This window comes from Neurospora crassa, linkage group V, assembly GCF_000182925.2.
Source record: "Neurospora crassa OR74A linkage group V, whole genome shotgun sequence".
Lineage (NCBI taxonomy): Eukaryota > Fungi > Ascomycota > Sordariomycetes > Sordariales > Sordariaceae > Neurospora > Neurospora crassa.
The window spans coordinates 3358053-3373271 of NC_026505.1; the positions used below are offsets into that span (position 1 = coordinate 3358053).

The 15219-nt window shown below is 53.5% G+C and overlaps 5 protein-coding genes across 5 annotated transcripts; 4 read left to right on the forward strand and 1 right to left on the reverse strand.

Annotated features, from left to right (window-relative positions):
• Positions 1 to 147: 147 nt before the first annotated feature.
• NCU01246 (urease accessory protein UreD) lies at positions 148 to 1566 on the forward strand. Its single transcript, XM_955556.2, has one exon. It carries the CDS (start codon positions 261 to 263, stop codon positions 1251 to 1253), a length of 993 nt encoding a protein of 330 aa, XP_960649.1. The 5' UTR covers positions 148 to 260; the 3' UTR covers positions 1254 to 1566.
• Positions 1567 to 2140: 574 nt separating this feature from the next.
• On the forward strand, positions 2141 to 6469 carry NCU01247 (hypothetical protein). Its single transcript, XM_955557.3, has 3 exons — positions 2141 to 2726; positions 2806 to 3014; positions 3083 to 6469. Exons 1-3 carry the CDS (start codon positions 2243 to 2245, stop codon positions 6068 to 6070), a joined length of 3681 nt encoding a protein of 1226 aa, XP_960650.3. The 5' UTR covers positions 2141 to 2242; the 3' UTR covers positions 6071 to 6469.
• On the reverse strand, positions 6219 to 8731 carry NCU01248 (hypothetical protein; the record flags this gene model as incomplete). Its single annotated transcript, XM_955558.3, has 2 exons — positions 6219 to 7455; positions 7529 to 8731. The coding sequence occupies 2 exons, from the start codon at positions 8729 to 8731 to the stop codon at positions 6451 to 6453; spliced, it is 2208 nt and encodes a 735-aa protein (XP_960651.3). The 3' UTR covers positions 6219 to 6450.
• A 977-nt stretch (positions 8732 to 9708) lies between these two features.
• On the forward strand, positions 9709 to 12775 carry NCU01249 (importin alpha subunit). The gene is made up of 3 exons (XM_955559.3): positions 9709 to 10288; positions 10553 to 11062; positions 11114 to 12775. Exons 1-3 carry the CDS (start codon positions 10055 to 10057, stop codon positions 12014 to 12016), a joined length of 1647 nt encoding a protein of 548 aa, XP_960652.1. The 5' UTR covers positions 9709 to 10054; the 3' UTR covers positions 12017 to 12775.
• An 87-nt stretch (positions 12776 to 12862) lies between these two features.
• NCU01250 (cystinosin) lies at positions 12863 to 14681 on the forward strand. The gene is made up of 2 exons (XM_955560.3): positions 12863 to 13299; positions 13371 to 14681. Exons 1-2 carry the CDS (start codon positions 13143 to 13145, stop codon positions 14105 to 14107), a joined length of 894 nt encoding a protein of 297 aa, XP_960653.2. The 5' UTR covers positions 12863 to 13142; the 3' UTR covers positions 14108 to 14681.
• Positions 14682 to 15219: the final 538 nt, after the last annotated feature.

Sequence of the window (15219 nt, forward strand, 5' to 3'; positions counted from 1 at the left end):
CACGTTGACCCATTTTTGGCGGTTGTGTTACACAGTGAACTTCCGTACAGCGACTAAGCTGCATGGTTCAAATAGCACGGCTAATTGCGACGGCGCAAGTCATCCGTTCCCTTATCAATAACACGCTGATTATCAGTGTACACTCACTAGAGCTTCCGAGAGCGGACAAGCAGTTGTTGCTTTTAACAACTTTAGTATGAATTCTCATCTTCTTCGAATACCTAACATGAGGTGACGCTATTGCGCATTGTCTCACCAACATGAACTCGCCATTTCCCAAATCCTCGTCGGCAGCGGGCGAGGGCAAGATTATCGCCCGGCTTCAACCCGATGGAGTCTCTGGCTTGGAGACCATCACCTACCAGTATCCACTCAAGCTCATCTCCCCATCAAAACCGGCCGAGGACAAGAGCGTTCTGGTGTTCTTGCTTTCCTACGGCGGTGGTCTGGTTGGTGGTGACCAGGTCAACCTCTCAATCCAGGTCCATCCACAAGCAAAGTTGACCATTGTCACCCAGGGCCATACCAAGGTCTTCACCTCTACGAAAACCGATATTGTGACGCGCCAGACAATGCGCGCACAAGTAGCATCAGGTGGTGCTCTTTGTCTCTTACCGGATCCCGTCCAGCCGTTCGCGGGTAGTGTCTACGAACAGACGCAAATCTTCGAGCTGGCCAAGGATGCCTCGCTCTGTCTCTTGGACTGGGTCACTCAGGGGCGCTCGGCTCGTGGAGAGGACTGGAGCTTTGTTCGATGGCTCGGTCGCAACGAGGTGTGGACGCTGCCGGGAGGCGATGATAGCGGAGCTCGACTTCTTGTGCGAGACTCCCTTCTCCTGGACAGTGCACAGGCGCACCCACAGATGAAGACATTGCGTGAGTCGATGCATGCAATAGGCATTATGGGTACGCTTATCTTGCGAGGACCGTTAATGAAGTCCCTGGGCGAATTCTTCTTAGCCGAGTTCACTGCTTTGCCGCGAATTGGAGCGCGAGACTGGCGGAGTGAGGATGCGAAGAAGGCGGAGGTCATCGAGGGTCTGTCGACGGCGGAGACGTGGCGGCGTGACAGACTCAAGATGGAGAAGGAGAGTGGTCTGCTTTGGTCCGCCGCGCTTGTCAGGGGCTGTGTGGTGGTTAAGTTTGGTGCTCCAGAGGTTGAAGCTGGGAGAACATGGATAGGATCGATGCTTGTGCAGGAGGGGAGCATCGGTGAGATCTTTGGAGACCATGCACTATTATGTGTTAGGTGAATGTGAGGAGATGTATATTCTGCGTTTCAAATCCGTATTTGAAGTTTGGTACCACCATTCAGCATATGCTATAACGGTCGGTGACAGGCACTATTAAAATATACATCTCGAACACAAAGACGCAAGGGGAAAAGCAAGTATCACACTTGAATCCATGTGAGTATTTGGAGGAAGGGGGATGAAGCCAGTAAGATGAGAAAAGAACATGGCCTTCATTCTGTGTGAATGAAGGGGCTCAGGGTTATTGTACAATGAAATTGGCAAGAGCAGTGAATGACCATAGGTACACGCATTGATATGATGTCTTCTTCACAATGAACCCAATGAAGGGCCCAATCGCATTCTGCACGGTCGATTGTACCTGCAGGTCCAAGAGAACCGCTTGCAAGGACATTGTTGGTTGCAGCGGCTAGAAACACTGTCACCTGCTGAATCGCCCCTGAAGAGGGTGGCGTTGATGTTTCTATGGGAAAGTCTACATGGTAGTTAGGTAAATACATATCAGCTCTCCTAACGAAGTAACATTCGCAACCGGTGGCCAGCTGTGCATTTGTAACAAAGCGCAGTATCTCGGACTGACTGCAAATGGAAACTCTCATGGACTCATACATGCCCCTGTGAACCGTTAAAGCGCAACTACATAGCAACCGAGACAGAGATATTCCAAAACGGAGCTTGCAAGATGGAAAGTGCTGCCTAGTATTGCAGTAGACAGCTTATTCATCATTCAGCCAAGGGACTGGAAGGTCAGGTCAGCGACTCAGCGTACATTGTAGCACCAGAACTGAAGTGTTGACAAGCTGGAATAAAGTGGGGCTCCATTAGGTCGGGAACCGCCAAAATAATGTCGTGTGATGGGCGAGGACTCCATGCAGCAACTGCAACCTCCCACTCGACGCGTCAATACCTTACCTAAGACCTTCCACCGAACAGAGTCGCCGGGTCGCTCTCTTCACCACGCCGCTCTGCCATCATCGCCCACAAATGTAATGACGACGACGATCCGACAGCCCCTCATGGAGACCACCGATAATACTGCGACGAGCTCGCCCACTCCCACTTCAACTGCGCGCCGCAGTGGACGCGTCACGAAAGCCCCCGCCAAGTTTACCCCCGAACCAACGTCGCTCAGTAAGCGCAAGCGTGCATCGGAAAATGACGAAGGCGAGGACGGCGAAAATGAATCGCCCGAAGAAGGCCCTGATGAAGACGACGATCCCGACGCCAGTGAAGTTGAGCAGGAGCGCCAGCGGTCCAGGAAGAGGAAACCGTCATCCCAGTCGGCAAAGGCGAAGAAACCGGCTTTGAAAAAGCCAAAGATCAATGGAGATGCGCCATCGCGTCCCCAAACACCAGCAGAAACGCTTGCGTCCGCGCCCGCGCTGGCACTGAACAGCCATGCCAGCCTTCCTAGCAGGCCGAAGAAGTCTGCTCGAGTCGCAATCGCCCAACCTGAGGGAGAGGGCCTCTACAGTCAGCCACCCTTTCAGTCCGAATCCCAGATAGTACGCTGGCGCATTGTGTTCTTCCCATTGCTGACAAGGTCCCACAGCCGATATTTTTAGGTCCGACGACCGACCCAACGAAGTTGCGACCCGGTGGTATCACCAATACCAGGCTGACCACGCTGAGGCCCTTACCGACCTCGTCAACTGCATCCTCTTGTCTGCCGGATGCGACCAGCGAGTGACGGAGGATGATATCAGAGACCCTGATAACTGCCAGAACCGATTGGCGGATCTACAAAACGTTTATGCCGAGGTATGTCACTCCAAGCTCCCATTCATAGCAAGCGTGTCTGTACTAATACGTGTATCGTATTGTCATAGGTGGGCATCACGGATTACCCCTTGATTTCGCGGGCGCGATCTACTAGATCATTCCGCGATCTTCTAGTCGGCTTTTTCAGATCCCTGGTGGACGTTTTGCATGAAACAGATGCCCTGTACAAGGATGTACAAATACTGGAGAACATTTCCAGATGGGTGGCATCCATGTCCTCTTCGACGCTTCGCCCATTCAGACATACAGCCACCACTATTGCGCTTGCTATTCAAACGGCACTTGTCAAGGCGGCGGGGATCTTGGATGGGCGTATCAGTAATTACATGCAGCAGCTCGAGAAGACGAAGGGCAAAGGATCCAAGAATGCCGGCCTTGTCGAATCTATACAACAAAACCTCACAGACGCCGAACACTATCGGGATGTTTGCAAGGACCAGATCCAGGACATTTTCGATACTGTCTTCGTTCACCGATACCGCGATATCGATGCAAAAATACGGACGGAGTGTGTTGAGGCGCTCGGCAACTGGATTCATATGCTCCCCACTGTGTTCATGGAGCCCGAGTACCTTCGATACCTCGGCTGGATGCTTTCCGACGTGATGCCACACACAAGACACGAGGTCTTGAAGCAACTGGGAAGGATATTCAAGAACCATGCCGAAAAGCTCGGTCATTTCATTGATCGATTCCGGCCACGACTGGTTGAGATGGCCACCAAGGATTCCGATGTCAACGTGCGCGTAGTGGCCATCAGCAACATCCAGATCCTGAAAGATTCTGGCAATCTCGAACCGGACGAGATTGACTCTATCGGGCGTCTGATTTTTGACCCTGAATTACGCATCCGCAAAGCTGTCCTTGACTTCTTTGCTGGGTGTGTGAATGACTCCATTGAGAACAAGGTGGAAGAAATCGGAGGCGAGGACGCGATCGACGAGTTGTTTCAGGACCAGGATGAGGAGGACTTCAGCTCGCCACGGAGCGATTGGGTCAGTATCAAGTGCCTCGCTGAGCTCCTCGCTGCCTATGATACACAAATTGAGGAGGAGAACCCCGTTGAGCCTCCGCGTAATCTCGATATCGCAGTCGATGCGATTCCAGCTGTCGCCCCCGAGACCAGAATCTCGCTGGCTGGACACGTGTTGTATGAGAAGATCGACCAGCTGAAAAACTGGGAGTTGCTATCCGGCTATCTCCTGTACGACCACTCTTCTAGCGCAAGCTCCAAATCTGCATCAAAGGGGGGCTCAGTTGAGACGGCCCTGCGGAGAGCAGTCGCACCGGAAGGCAGGGAAGAAGCTATACTGCTGGAGGTCCTCGCTTCTGCCGTGCGATCGAGCCTTGCAGCTCCTGCTGAGCTTGAAAAGAGCAAAAAGCACTTGCGATCAGAAGGCATCCATCTTATCGGCCCAGAAGAGGCTGCTCGTAAGCTTGCTTCCATCATTCCCAAGCTTCTAAGCAAGTACGGGGCGGATGCCAGCACGGCCGTTACCGTGCTACGACTCGAACATTCCCTGGATCTCAACGTTTATCAGCAACTCGGCCAAGATTCGACCACATACGACAGGCTATTAACCGGGATTTGCACCCAGTTCGATAGGCATATCGATAGAGGTGTGTTGGCAGAAACAACCACGGCACTGTTACATGGAAGAAAGTACCCCGCGTTGGAGGAGACGATAGATGAGAAGGTGTCAGAGCTGTGGGATAAGACCATCAACAAACTTCGGCAGTTTGACAAGTCTAGCGAGCTGGGTATTCGTCGTAACCTTGAGGAGCCTGCCATTATTGAACTTGGCAATATCCTTCTGAAGACCAGCAAACTCGTTACACTTAAGGACTGTATCGAGGTGCTGGAGGCAGACGGCCAGGTGGAGGGCTCCGAGTCTCCAGCTATCGAGATTCTTATCCGTATTGTTATGCGTGGCAAGCTCGACCAGGTTGACGAGAACTTGGATGACCCCGAAGACGAAGCAGTCTCTTTCGCCGTCAAGACATGCCTCTTCTACTTTTTGTGGAAGGCTCGTGTCCTGAGAGACGCGGTCAGCGAGCAGAGGTCCATTCCCGCCCTTCAGATCGAACGTCTTAATACCCTGCGCCAGTCCTTCGTCAGAAACCTCGTCTGGACACTTTCCTCACGTGGAACTAACGATGACCTGCGCCTCTTTGCCACTGGTGCCCTCTGTGACTTGCACGTCGCCTTTGCCTCGGTCCGACGCGTTATCGAGCGCAACGCCGCTGAGGGATCCGCCGTCGACTACTCGTTGATCAACCCGCTCCTGGACCCCATCGACCCCGGACTCACGCGCGAGCTTATCGAAATCTTTACCGCCGCCGAGCGCGCTTACGCCCGCTGCATCAACAGGCAACTGAACAACCCAGGCGAAGACGAGGGGCCTATCGAGCATTTCTCCTCGGACGAGGAGGATGACGAAGACGAAGACGACAGCGATCTCACGCCCGTGCAGAAGAAGAGGAAGGAACTCAAGGCGGAACGGGTTCTCTGCGAGCTCACGGGTAAGATGGTGCTCGCCATCGTGGCCAAGGTGCTCGACCAGGGCGGCTCGGGACAGGGTGCAGCCGGCAAGATCAAGAAGCGGATGGTCAGGAACCAAAACAAGCTGGGTCCCAATTTCAAGGAGACACTGGCGTATCTCGTGGATGAAGGCCGAGCGGCGAGAGTAAGGGAGGCGGCTGCCAAAGCGGCCGGCAAGAAGAAGAGACCGGCTCTTGCCGCGCCTGGCTCGAGGGCTCGAGGCAGCAGACCGGCGGCTGCCGGAAACTCTGGTGCTTCGGTGGCTGGGAAGAAACAGGCGCTCAGTGCGGAGATCATCACTGCGGAGGATAATGATTCAGAGCTATCGGATATTGAAATCGAGGAGGAGGAGCCCGAGGCCGTTCCCGATCCTGAAGAGAGAACCGACTTAGTTAATGATCCTATTGAGGATCACGATGAGGACGAAGGCGGGGAGGGAGACGGCAAGAGTAAGAAGGATGATGATGGTGACGAAGACATGGATGAGGAGTAGATCTGCTTTGGGCGGGCAGTTATGGTAGGTAATCAAACACCACAGGGTGACGGTTTCATGGATGGGAAGAGACAAGATGCGACCCAGACTCTATGTTCATTTAAATGATTTGGCGGCGAGCATGCAGGCAGGCTTTGTTTTGAGAACTCCAAGGACTTTAATTGTTTCGTACATTATCATGCTCTCTCTCTCTCTCCGTTCCTAGAGTCGCTATTATAATGGATTCGAAAAAAGCGGTTACGGTGGTCATGGGTTCAGACATGGTGGGAAGTGACTTTGGGGTGCTTCTGTTTAGTCGTACAGCAAAGCTAATTGCGACAGACAGTGGCACGTAATGGTCTTGCTTGATCGATATAGATCAACAAGTAGTTATCATCCATTCATACACATATCTTGGTGCCAAACATCCCAAACACCCTCACCCACCCACCGGCTGCTCCATCCGTCTTGGGCAGCCCATCATCGTCCTCCGACACCCGAACGCCATACTGCTTCAAACAGCAACTGAACGGCTTGTTAGAAAGCTCTTCTTCCCCTTGATTCTGCTGATGCTGCTGCTGCTGCTGCTGCTGCTGCTCGCCATCTGAGTCCTCAAGCGGCGGCTTCAAATTCTCCAATTGTACCACCTCCGTCGCCTTCTTTCCCTTGCGCTTTTTCGTTATCCTGCCATTCCCATTAATATCCTCATCCTCCCCCTTGCCCTCGTCTCTCTCCTCCCTTTTTTTGACCGCTGCACGAGCTTTATCAGCCTTGAGCTCCTCCAGGTTTCCCCAGAGAGTAAACATCCTCTCCCGCAGCGTAGCCAGAGTATGAGGGTCTCGGCGGAGGTTAACGGCGTCCAGACCGGTGAGACATTGTGCTTCTGTGTTATCCACCGTTACCCATAGCCTGGCTCTTGTTTTGGGGTCACGGTCACATTTCCGTGTACTTTTGTCTTTGTCCATCGCAGCTACGGTTGCGGGCAATGATGGGGTGCTGGCGTCCTCAAGGAGGAGGGCGAAGCGCCATTCCCACGTTCGGCCTTTGTCTTGGTCTTCATCGTTTGAAGCATCCATGGTTGAGTTAAGGCTGTCTTGATCGCTCTCGTCATCGTCATCATCGTGATCGTTGTCCGACAATATATCAAACTCAGACCACTTCCTTCCACAAGCAAAATCTTCTAGGTTGCACGGGTGGAAGTCCACGACGCGGACACAAGCATTATACTTGGTATTAGTAAACGGCAGCGGGATCTTGACGGGCTGGCCATTGACCATTGTCTCGTACATGACCGGTTCGAGAATAGACGCAAGCGTCGACACGGGCTTCGGGTGCGCTTCGCAGGTGACAAGCTCATTTAAACCCAGGGCAACCTTTTCTTGCTCCTCGACCGCCTTCTTCTCCAACTCAGCACGGGCGCAGTTTGCGCCGTTCTTTGGCCCTGAACTTCTTGCTAGGGGGCTGGCCATCGAGGAGTACTTCATCGCTGCTGCCGGCTCTAGCAAATTTTCGCTTAGCCCCAGCCTCCTGCGCGGCCTTGACCGCTAGGATCTGCGTCTTTTTCTCCCGGGAGTAATCGCGCCAGCGGCGGACGGCCTCTTTCAGGCGCGAGTCGACTTTTGCTTTGGTAACGCTGGGGTGAGGCGCGACGATGTCGAGGATCTCAACGTTGACTTTCCGGGCGGACGCGTTGCGCTCCTCTCTGAGAAAGCCCTCAAGGTGCGCGCCGTTGCGGCCGAACTTGACTTGCACGTTGCGCAGCGAGAGCCACATGCCGGCTGAAACGCCGGCTTCGCGGATGAAGTCGGCATGCGCATCGTAGCAGCTTATTTGGATGGTTCGTTTTCCGTAAGGGCCGACCCATGGGTGCTGTTGGGCAGCTTCTGGGTTGTTGTCTTCGGGATAGGCGTCGGCTGGTCTGGCTGCCGATGCGAGGTCTCTAACCCCTTCCCAGGTATAATGGAAAAACAAGTCGTTTTCGGTGTAGTCGCTGAGGTAAAGGGTGATTCGGCCCATTTCGTCCGTATAAGGGTCCTTGGCGACTTGGCCGATTAAGTCATAAAAGTTGCCGTCCGTGACATCCTTCAAGAGACTAAACTTGTCTTTGACGTTCAGGGATACTTTGACCCTTTGCTGGTACTCGGCCTCGTCGGGAACGTCATACTTGTCGATCACGTTGTATAAGTAGGACACATACTGGTGGTGTTCCTCCTTCAACAGCTTGTGGCTTTCACCTTGCTTTGGGGGCAAGAGTGCTACCTGTGCTGAAGCGGGATAGACGGGTATTGTCGCTGCCTTGTAAACGCAAACGGTGGTGATCTTGCTGGTGATGAGAGACTTTGGGTTGGACTTGAACCTCTGAACTTTTGCGCTTAGAACAACAAGCACGTCTCCGGCGCCGACTTCGGGCATCCGTGCCTCGGGGCGGAAGATGACGAGCTCAACTCCGGCCGATTCATCTTCAATGGACAGGTCAGATATGGTCAGGGTGCACTTCCAGTCCGATCCGTGTGTCGCGACGGGTGCTCGGCAGTCCTTAAGAACACCAATGACATTGACCATGGACCCGGGCTGGGCATCACCGTCATCGTCGAGAATGGCTCGTAGGGGTGTGAGCGTTGACGGAAAAAGTGGTGGCTTTGCCTTGGCCGCCGGTTTCCTGTCTCTGAGCGGGCGCATCATCTGGATATCCCAACTCTCCGTTCCGATTACATGGCGGCGGATGAGTATGTGGATGAAACACCACCAGCGGTTGGTCGTGATACTTACCAACCGTTGTAGGGCAACTTGGGGACTTCAGTGTTATACGTCGTACATTACGCGTTCACTTTACGCGTCTTGAAAGCGGAAATGGCACCTGCCCAATCGCCAAGTTTGCGCGACCGCATGTGCAGGGCAAGGGTCTTGGCCGCCCGTCGGGCCAGACCATCAGACTTGAAGCGCTGTGCTTTCAGCAAGCCTTGCAGGGCTACGGTAATGGTTAGACGCATGGTCTGTGCTTTCTCTTACCTACCCAGTATAGTCATGAGGGGTCGGGGACTCCCGAACAGGACCTTGCAGGCCAGCCTCCCAACACAACCTAAAGCCTGGAGGTAGCAAAGACGTATCTACCTAGCTCAGACGGTGGGAGGTTGAGAGCGGCCTTTTGACGTCGTTCTTTCAAGTAACTGAAACATGTCGTAGTCATTCAGGGAAACGAAAAGCTTGCGGCTCGACGGACGCGGCCTGAGGTCGATGAAGTTATGACGGGCAGTGTGTAACCTGCAAACAATCCATGACGTTCACAAGCAAAATGGAAGGAATGAGAAGAATGCCTGGAGGGTCCAGCCGCTCTGAGGTGGGGCCACCCAATGGTGGACAAGTTCCTGCACTCCAAGAACAGCGGACAAGTTACAAAGCTGCTCATGTGGCCTGTGCTCGAGCTTGGCTCTTCCATCCCCACTTTCAGAAGCCAAACTCTTTTCGCTACAGTTGGTGCCAGCATTGGGCGCTGTGGGCAGTGACTGGGCCACCTTCAGGCCTGAGGGGCAGCTGTGACTGAGTGGCAGGCAGGGCACAGTGACTGCCTGCACTTGGACTTCACTTTCGTGGAGGTGGAAAGTGCTGGTAGAGGAGGGGACAAGCCGCCGCCGCATTCTTGTTTCCGCTTTCTGCTCGAGGCGCGGGCGAACTCCCAAATTCTTTCATCGTCGCTCCTCAAAAAACACACAACTCGCCTGCCCCATCCATCCCCAAAACCCAATCCTTCTCTGACGTTTTCCGTCTCGCCGACAACGCACCCATACTTTTCTCCGTCCCATTCAGGATTGCTTTGGCAGGACCGTATCAACCGGGCTCTTCCAATTCTCCGGCTTTTCTTGATCGCATATACCTCCCTTTGAACGGCTCGCAGCAACTTCGTCGCCGGGGCTTCATCGATTGCATCGCCCCTCGTTTGCCGCCTTCATATCACACCTCCATCACCCATCCGTCTAGACACCGTCGTCTCGACATCGCGTCGCAACCATGGCTGACCGATACATTCCCGAGCATCGTCGCACCCAGTTCAAGGCCAAGAGTGCTTTCAAGCCCGATGAGCTTCGTCGCCGTCGTGAGGAACAGCAGGTCGAAATTCGCAAGGCGAAGCGCGAGGAGAACTTGGCCAAGAGGCGCGGTATTGGTGCTGGCGACTCGCGGCCTGGAGCTTCCCTTGGTGCCGCCCCCGACAGTGACGATGAGAACCCTCCCACCGAGTCTCAGGTATGCAAACCTCTATCTTACTCCCCTTACATGATCGGCCACAATTTTGCTACTGCGTCCGTCCATCGCCTCTCCCTTCTCTCCCCCACGTGTACCCCGCCGATGATGGTGATGCTTGAGCCACAAACCCCCAGGCAGTGCCGAACCTGCATTCAAGCTGCGCGCGCAAACTCGAACATTGTACAAACGAAAACCACCCCACATTCCGTCACGTCCCCGATCTTTGTTATAGTTGATCTCCACATGCTAACCCAGTTGTCATAGTTGAGCGAGGACCTTCCCAAGATGGTCGAGGGTGTCTTCTCCAGTGAGATCGATAAGCAAATTCAGGCGACCACTAAGTTCAGAAAGCTGCTCAGCAAGGAGCGCAACCCTCCCATTGAGGAGGTTATCAAGACCGGCGTCGTTGGTCGCTTCGTCGAGTTCCTCCGCTCCCCCCACACCCTGGTCCAGTTCGAGGCCGCTTGGGCCCTTACCAACATTGCTTCGGGCTCTGCCACTCAAACCCAGGTTGTCATCGAAGCTGGTGCTGTTCCCATCTTCGTCGAGCTTCTCGGAAGCCCCGAGCCTGATGTGCGTGAACAGGCTGTTTGGGCTCTCGGCAATATTGCTGGCGATAGCCCTCAATGCCGTGATTACGTTCTAAGCTGCGGTGCTCTGCGTCCTTTGTTGACCCTCCTTGGTGATAGCCGCAAACTTAGCATGCTCAGGAATGCTACCTGGACTCTTAGTAACTTCTGCCGTGGCAAGACTCCTCAGCCCGACTGGAACACGGTTAGTTCTCTCGATCACGAACAATCTAGTATGTCTACTGATCCATCATAGATCGCCCCTGCTTTGCCAGTTCTCGCCAAGCTCGTCTACTCGCTCGACGACGAGGTTCTTATTGACGCTTGCTGGGCCATCTCCTACCTCTCGGATGGATCCAACGACAAAATCCAGGCGGTTATTGAGGCTGGCATTCCCAGGCGTCTTGTTGAGCTCCTCATGCATGCTTCCACCTCTGTCCAGACGCCCGCGCTTCGATCCGTTGGCAACATTGTGACGGGAGACGATGTTCAGACCCAGGTTATCATTAACTGCGGTGCCCTTCCCTGCCTCCTGTCGCTTCTGAGCTCCAACAAGGATGGCATCCGCAAGGAGGCTTGCTGGACCATCAGCAACATTACTGCTGGAAACTCGGCTCAGATCCAATCTGTCATTGACGCCAACATCATCCCTCCTTTGATCCACCTTCTCTCCCATGCCGACCTCAAGACTCGTAAGGAGGCCTGCTGGGCTATCAGCAACGCGACTTCGGGTGGTCTCCAGAAGCCCGATCAGATCAGATACTTGGTTGCTCAAGGCTGCATCAAGCCGCTCTGCGACCTTCTGGCTTGCCCTGACAACAAGATTATCCAGGTTGCCCTGGATGGTCTTGAGAATATTCTCAAGGTTGGCGAGCTCGACAAGAACGCCGCTGGCGATGGCCCTGACTCGATCAACCGTTATGCCCTATTTATCGAGGAATGCGGAGGAATGGAGAAGATTCACGACTGCCAGACGAACGCCAACGAGGAGATCTACATGAAGGCGTACAACATCATTGAAAAGTACTTCTCCGACGAGGACGAGGCCGGTGATGAGGCCATGGGCGCTCAGCAGCAGTTTGGATTCGGTGCTTCCGGTGGTGCCCAGCAGGGTGGCTTCAACTTCGGTGCTAACGGCACCGAGTCGATGGACATGTAAAATGCTGTACAATCCGTCTAGTTCTTTTTACGAAGGGGATGGTTGGGTTAAAGATTGGGATGAGGGGACCCAGATGTGATGTTGATCACGGCACCATCTGGGAAATCCTACCATAAACATCTTACCCCATCAGCCTTTCGGCTCCCCCATACGAGTTCATTCGCCCAAACACAAGTCACAACACGGCAGAACTATATTGCTTCAATCTCATAGTGCCCCCTCACGCTTATTCACCACACCATACCCCTTGAATTGGCGTTATCAAAGTTATGTTTAAAAGAGAAAGGCGAGGATAAGTAGACGCACATGGAGGCCGATTGGTCCTTTGGTGCGAAAGCTCGAACCTGATGAGGACACGATGATGCGTTTTATGATGAAGGGAGAGTAAATCAAAGGGTCTGAATGGTAGCTTGAAAGCTCCAACCCTATAGCCATGTTCGGACGCGCAGTGATCAAGCCAAGGAGAAGGGAGCGGGAGCCTCGGGGCCGATGTAAAGGGCCGTCCAGGAGGTGGGAAGTATCTACAGCCTCTAATGGTCATTGCTAGTGCATGGCCAGAGAGTAGAGGTCACAGTTGGTTTGTCGGGGCAGTTGGCTATGTAGTCACGACCAAGTGGGCTCAACGACACCAATTATAGCGAGTATCTAGTCAACATAGCTAGCTATATGCTCAGCAAGTTTACATGCTTCTCAAAACGCTTCTAGGTCTCATCCGCTAGACGTAGGTTGTCCACGCCGTCCCTGGTACCATCAACTAATAGGGTTAGGGTTATTGCGGCTCCTTTCTCCATGCCAACTGACCTTCCATCTGAATGAAGACATCGCGGGAAGTGCGCAGAGTAATGAAGGCAGTTGTACATGATACAATGCAGGTATAGTTTCAGCATACCTATATCTCTAATCTCACGACTAAGAAGATCACACAGATCGTCGTCCTTGTACGGCACGCATAGTTTATGTAAGCGGTTGTACACACGTGATGACGTTTGGATCTAGGCCTTTCAGGTTACCATTTCCATGCACGTTCCTCCTTTGCCAACTTCATCACATCCATGTAGCACAAAGCGTCGGCGTTCTCGGACTTCCATCGTGCTAGCCATCTCATGTCGGCCTGCTGTGCTACATAATGACGGATTCCACTTTCTTGACCAGCTTATCGCACGTCTTTGGCTGGACGTACTTCACCTGCTGGTCTCTCTCGTTCTATCCCCAGTCAATCCTCAACTTCTCGCGCAAGTCAACATCGGGAACCACTATAGACTTTCCTCTCATAAACTCGCTAGGTCAGTTTAAGCTTCTTCACTCACCTAAATTACCAGACAAATTAATCAAGCTTTCTAAAACGAATAAGCAGGTTTCTTCGCCTACACCATCTCCAACATCGCCTTTGCGTATTCCCCCTTGATCCGCGCCCAGTACGCAGTCCGTTACAAGGGCTTGACGCCAACGGTCCAGCTCAACGACATTACCTTCGCCTTCCACGGCCTCATCCTCTGCTTCGTCACCGTCAGTCAGTACCTCTTCCCTCGCGCGTGGGGCTTCGCGCCGAGCCTCGGCAGCCGTCCCAGCCGCTTCATTCTGGGAACCTTCTTCGGCTGCGTAGCTGGGGCGCTCATCATCATTTTCCGGGTATGGGCCTCGCCAGTTCGTAACGATACAAGCGGCGCGGCGGTGACGGAAGGTGGCTGGGTCTGGCTAGACGCCATCTACGCCGTTTCGTACGTCAAGCTCGTTGTGACCTTGATCAAGTATACGCCGCAGGTTATTGTCAACTACCGCAACCGGTCGACCGAGGGGTGGTCCATCTTGCAGATTCTGTTGGATTTTGGCGGCGGGATTCTGAGTATTGCGCAACAGGCTATTGATAGTTACCAGCAGGGCGACTGGTCGGGCATCACGGGGAACCCGGTCAAATTCGCGTTGGGGAACGTGTCGATGATTTATGACTTGGTGTTTATTATGCAGCATTATGTGCTTTATCGCCATGCAGCGGGAGCAAAGGCGGATGGTGCTGAGGGGGACTCTGATCTGGACCCATTGCTCAGAGAGGATGTGAGGGGAGGGGGTGATGAGGAGAGGCGGATTCAGTGAGGGATGACAGTACCTCCACGACTCATTTATACACACCACCTCCACATCGTGTTCAGTCCAGCGCGCTCGATGACGAGTTGTTAAGATGGCCTTTGCGATGGAGGTATTTTACTCTGCCTTGTCGACGTCCACGGTCGTGTCTTCTACTAACTTTGGCGGTGGGTTTCATTTCGTTTGGAGGACCCGGGGTCTGTTGGGTTCGATGCAGTATCATCTTATTTGCATCTGCAAGGAACTTCCGGACGCGACTCGGAGATATTTCAGTTGACTGTCATCTAAGACAGCCGGGATAGGAAACAGCCCAAAAAAAAAATCCAATTCGATAACTGAACCCCGAAGCATCAAAGCCGCGTGATCCGGCAAGTTCTAACGTTCTTGCGCACCTGCTTCCTTCCGCTCCAAGAGCTGCCTCTCTAGACATTGCAACACGCAAGAAAGAGGCTATGTCCTGGGCCGTTCTCTTCCCTCTCGTTCGCTCCCACACCACTCGAGGAAGTAGTAGTATCAGCAATAGTTTCATAAACAACTTCAGTACAGCACCAAATACCATCAACAGTTCAGTTGCGTTTAAACCAGTACCGGCGCCACCCCCCCACCCCCTATGAGGAGGGAGAAGGAACCGAAACCAAAGCGAGTGGACCTCCAACCTGTAGAACCTTAACATTTACCACCGAGTAGCGCGAACAAGTCCATGCCGTACCCCCAAGGAATCACCACCATGCTAACCCTCTTCCTCACGATCCTCACCACAACCTCATTTGTCCTGGCCGCTCCCGCCCCCGCCGCCGAGGCTGTCACCGAGTCCCTTGATGTCTCGATCACTGCCGCTGGTGGCTACGTAAAACCATGCGAAGAGCGAGCCGGCAAGTGCTATTGCCTGCATCGTTGCTATGGATCAACTTGTAAGCAATGGGTTGATAGAACTTGCTTAAGTCTCGGTTATTTCTGGGCAGGCTGAAAGTACTTAGAAGGAAGGAGCCACTTGTAGGTGAGCTTAAGTTGGGAACGGAAGGTGGGGGGTAACGGAGAGGGAAAGGTCAGGAAAAAGGAGGCAACTGATTGATTTTGCTCTTCAGCGTCCTTGTCCCTGGTGGCTTCGTTGGCATTACCGG

Bases quoted from the DNA above. Each gene is read 5' to 3' on its own strand.
- NCU01250 (XM_955560.3), top strand. From the start codon at position 13,143: ATGACGGATTCCACTTTCTTGACCAGCTTATCGCACGTCTTTGGCTGG. The intron at 13,300-13,370 runs GTCAGTTTAAGC...ACGAATAAGCAG, and splicing joins TCCTCTCATAAACTCGCTAG to GTTTCTTCGCCTACACCATC.
- NCU01249 (XM_955559.3), top strand. From the start codon at position 10,055: ATGGCTGACCGATACATTCCCGAGCATCGTCGCACCCAGTTCAAGGCC. The intron at 10,289-10,552 runs GTATGCAAACCT...CAGTTGTCATAG, and splicing joins ACCCTCCCACCGAGTCTCAG to TTGAGCGAGGACCTTCCCAA. The intron at 11,063-11,113 runs GTTAGTTCTCTC...GATCCATCATAG, and splicing joins CTCAGCCCGACTGGAACACG to ATCGCCCCTGCTTTGCCAGT.
- NCU01247 (XM_955557.3), top strand. From the start codon at position 2,243: ATGACGACGACGATCCGACAGCCCCTCATGGAGACCACCGATAATACT. The intron at 2,727-2,805 runs GTCAGCCACCCT...AAGGTCCCACAG, and splicing joins TGAGGGAGAGGGCCTCTACA to CCGATATTTTTAGGTCCGAC. The intron at 3,015-3,082 runs GTATGTCACTCC...GTATTGTCATAG, and splicing joins TACAAAACGTTTATGCCGAG to GTGGGCATCACGGATTACCC.
- NCU01246 (XM_955556.2), top strand. From the start codon at position 261: ATGAACTCGCCATTTCCCAAATCCTCGTCGGCAGCGGGCGAGGGCAAG.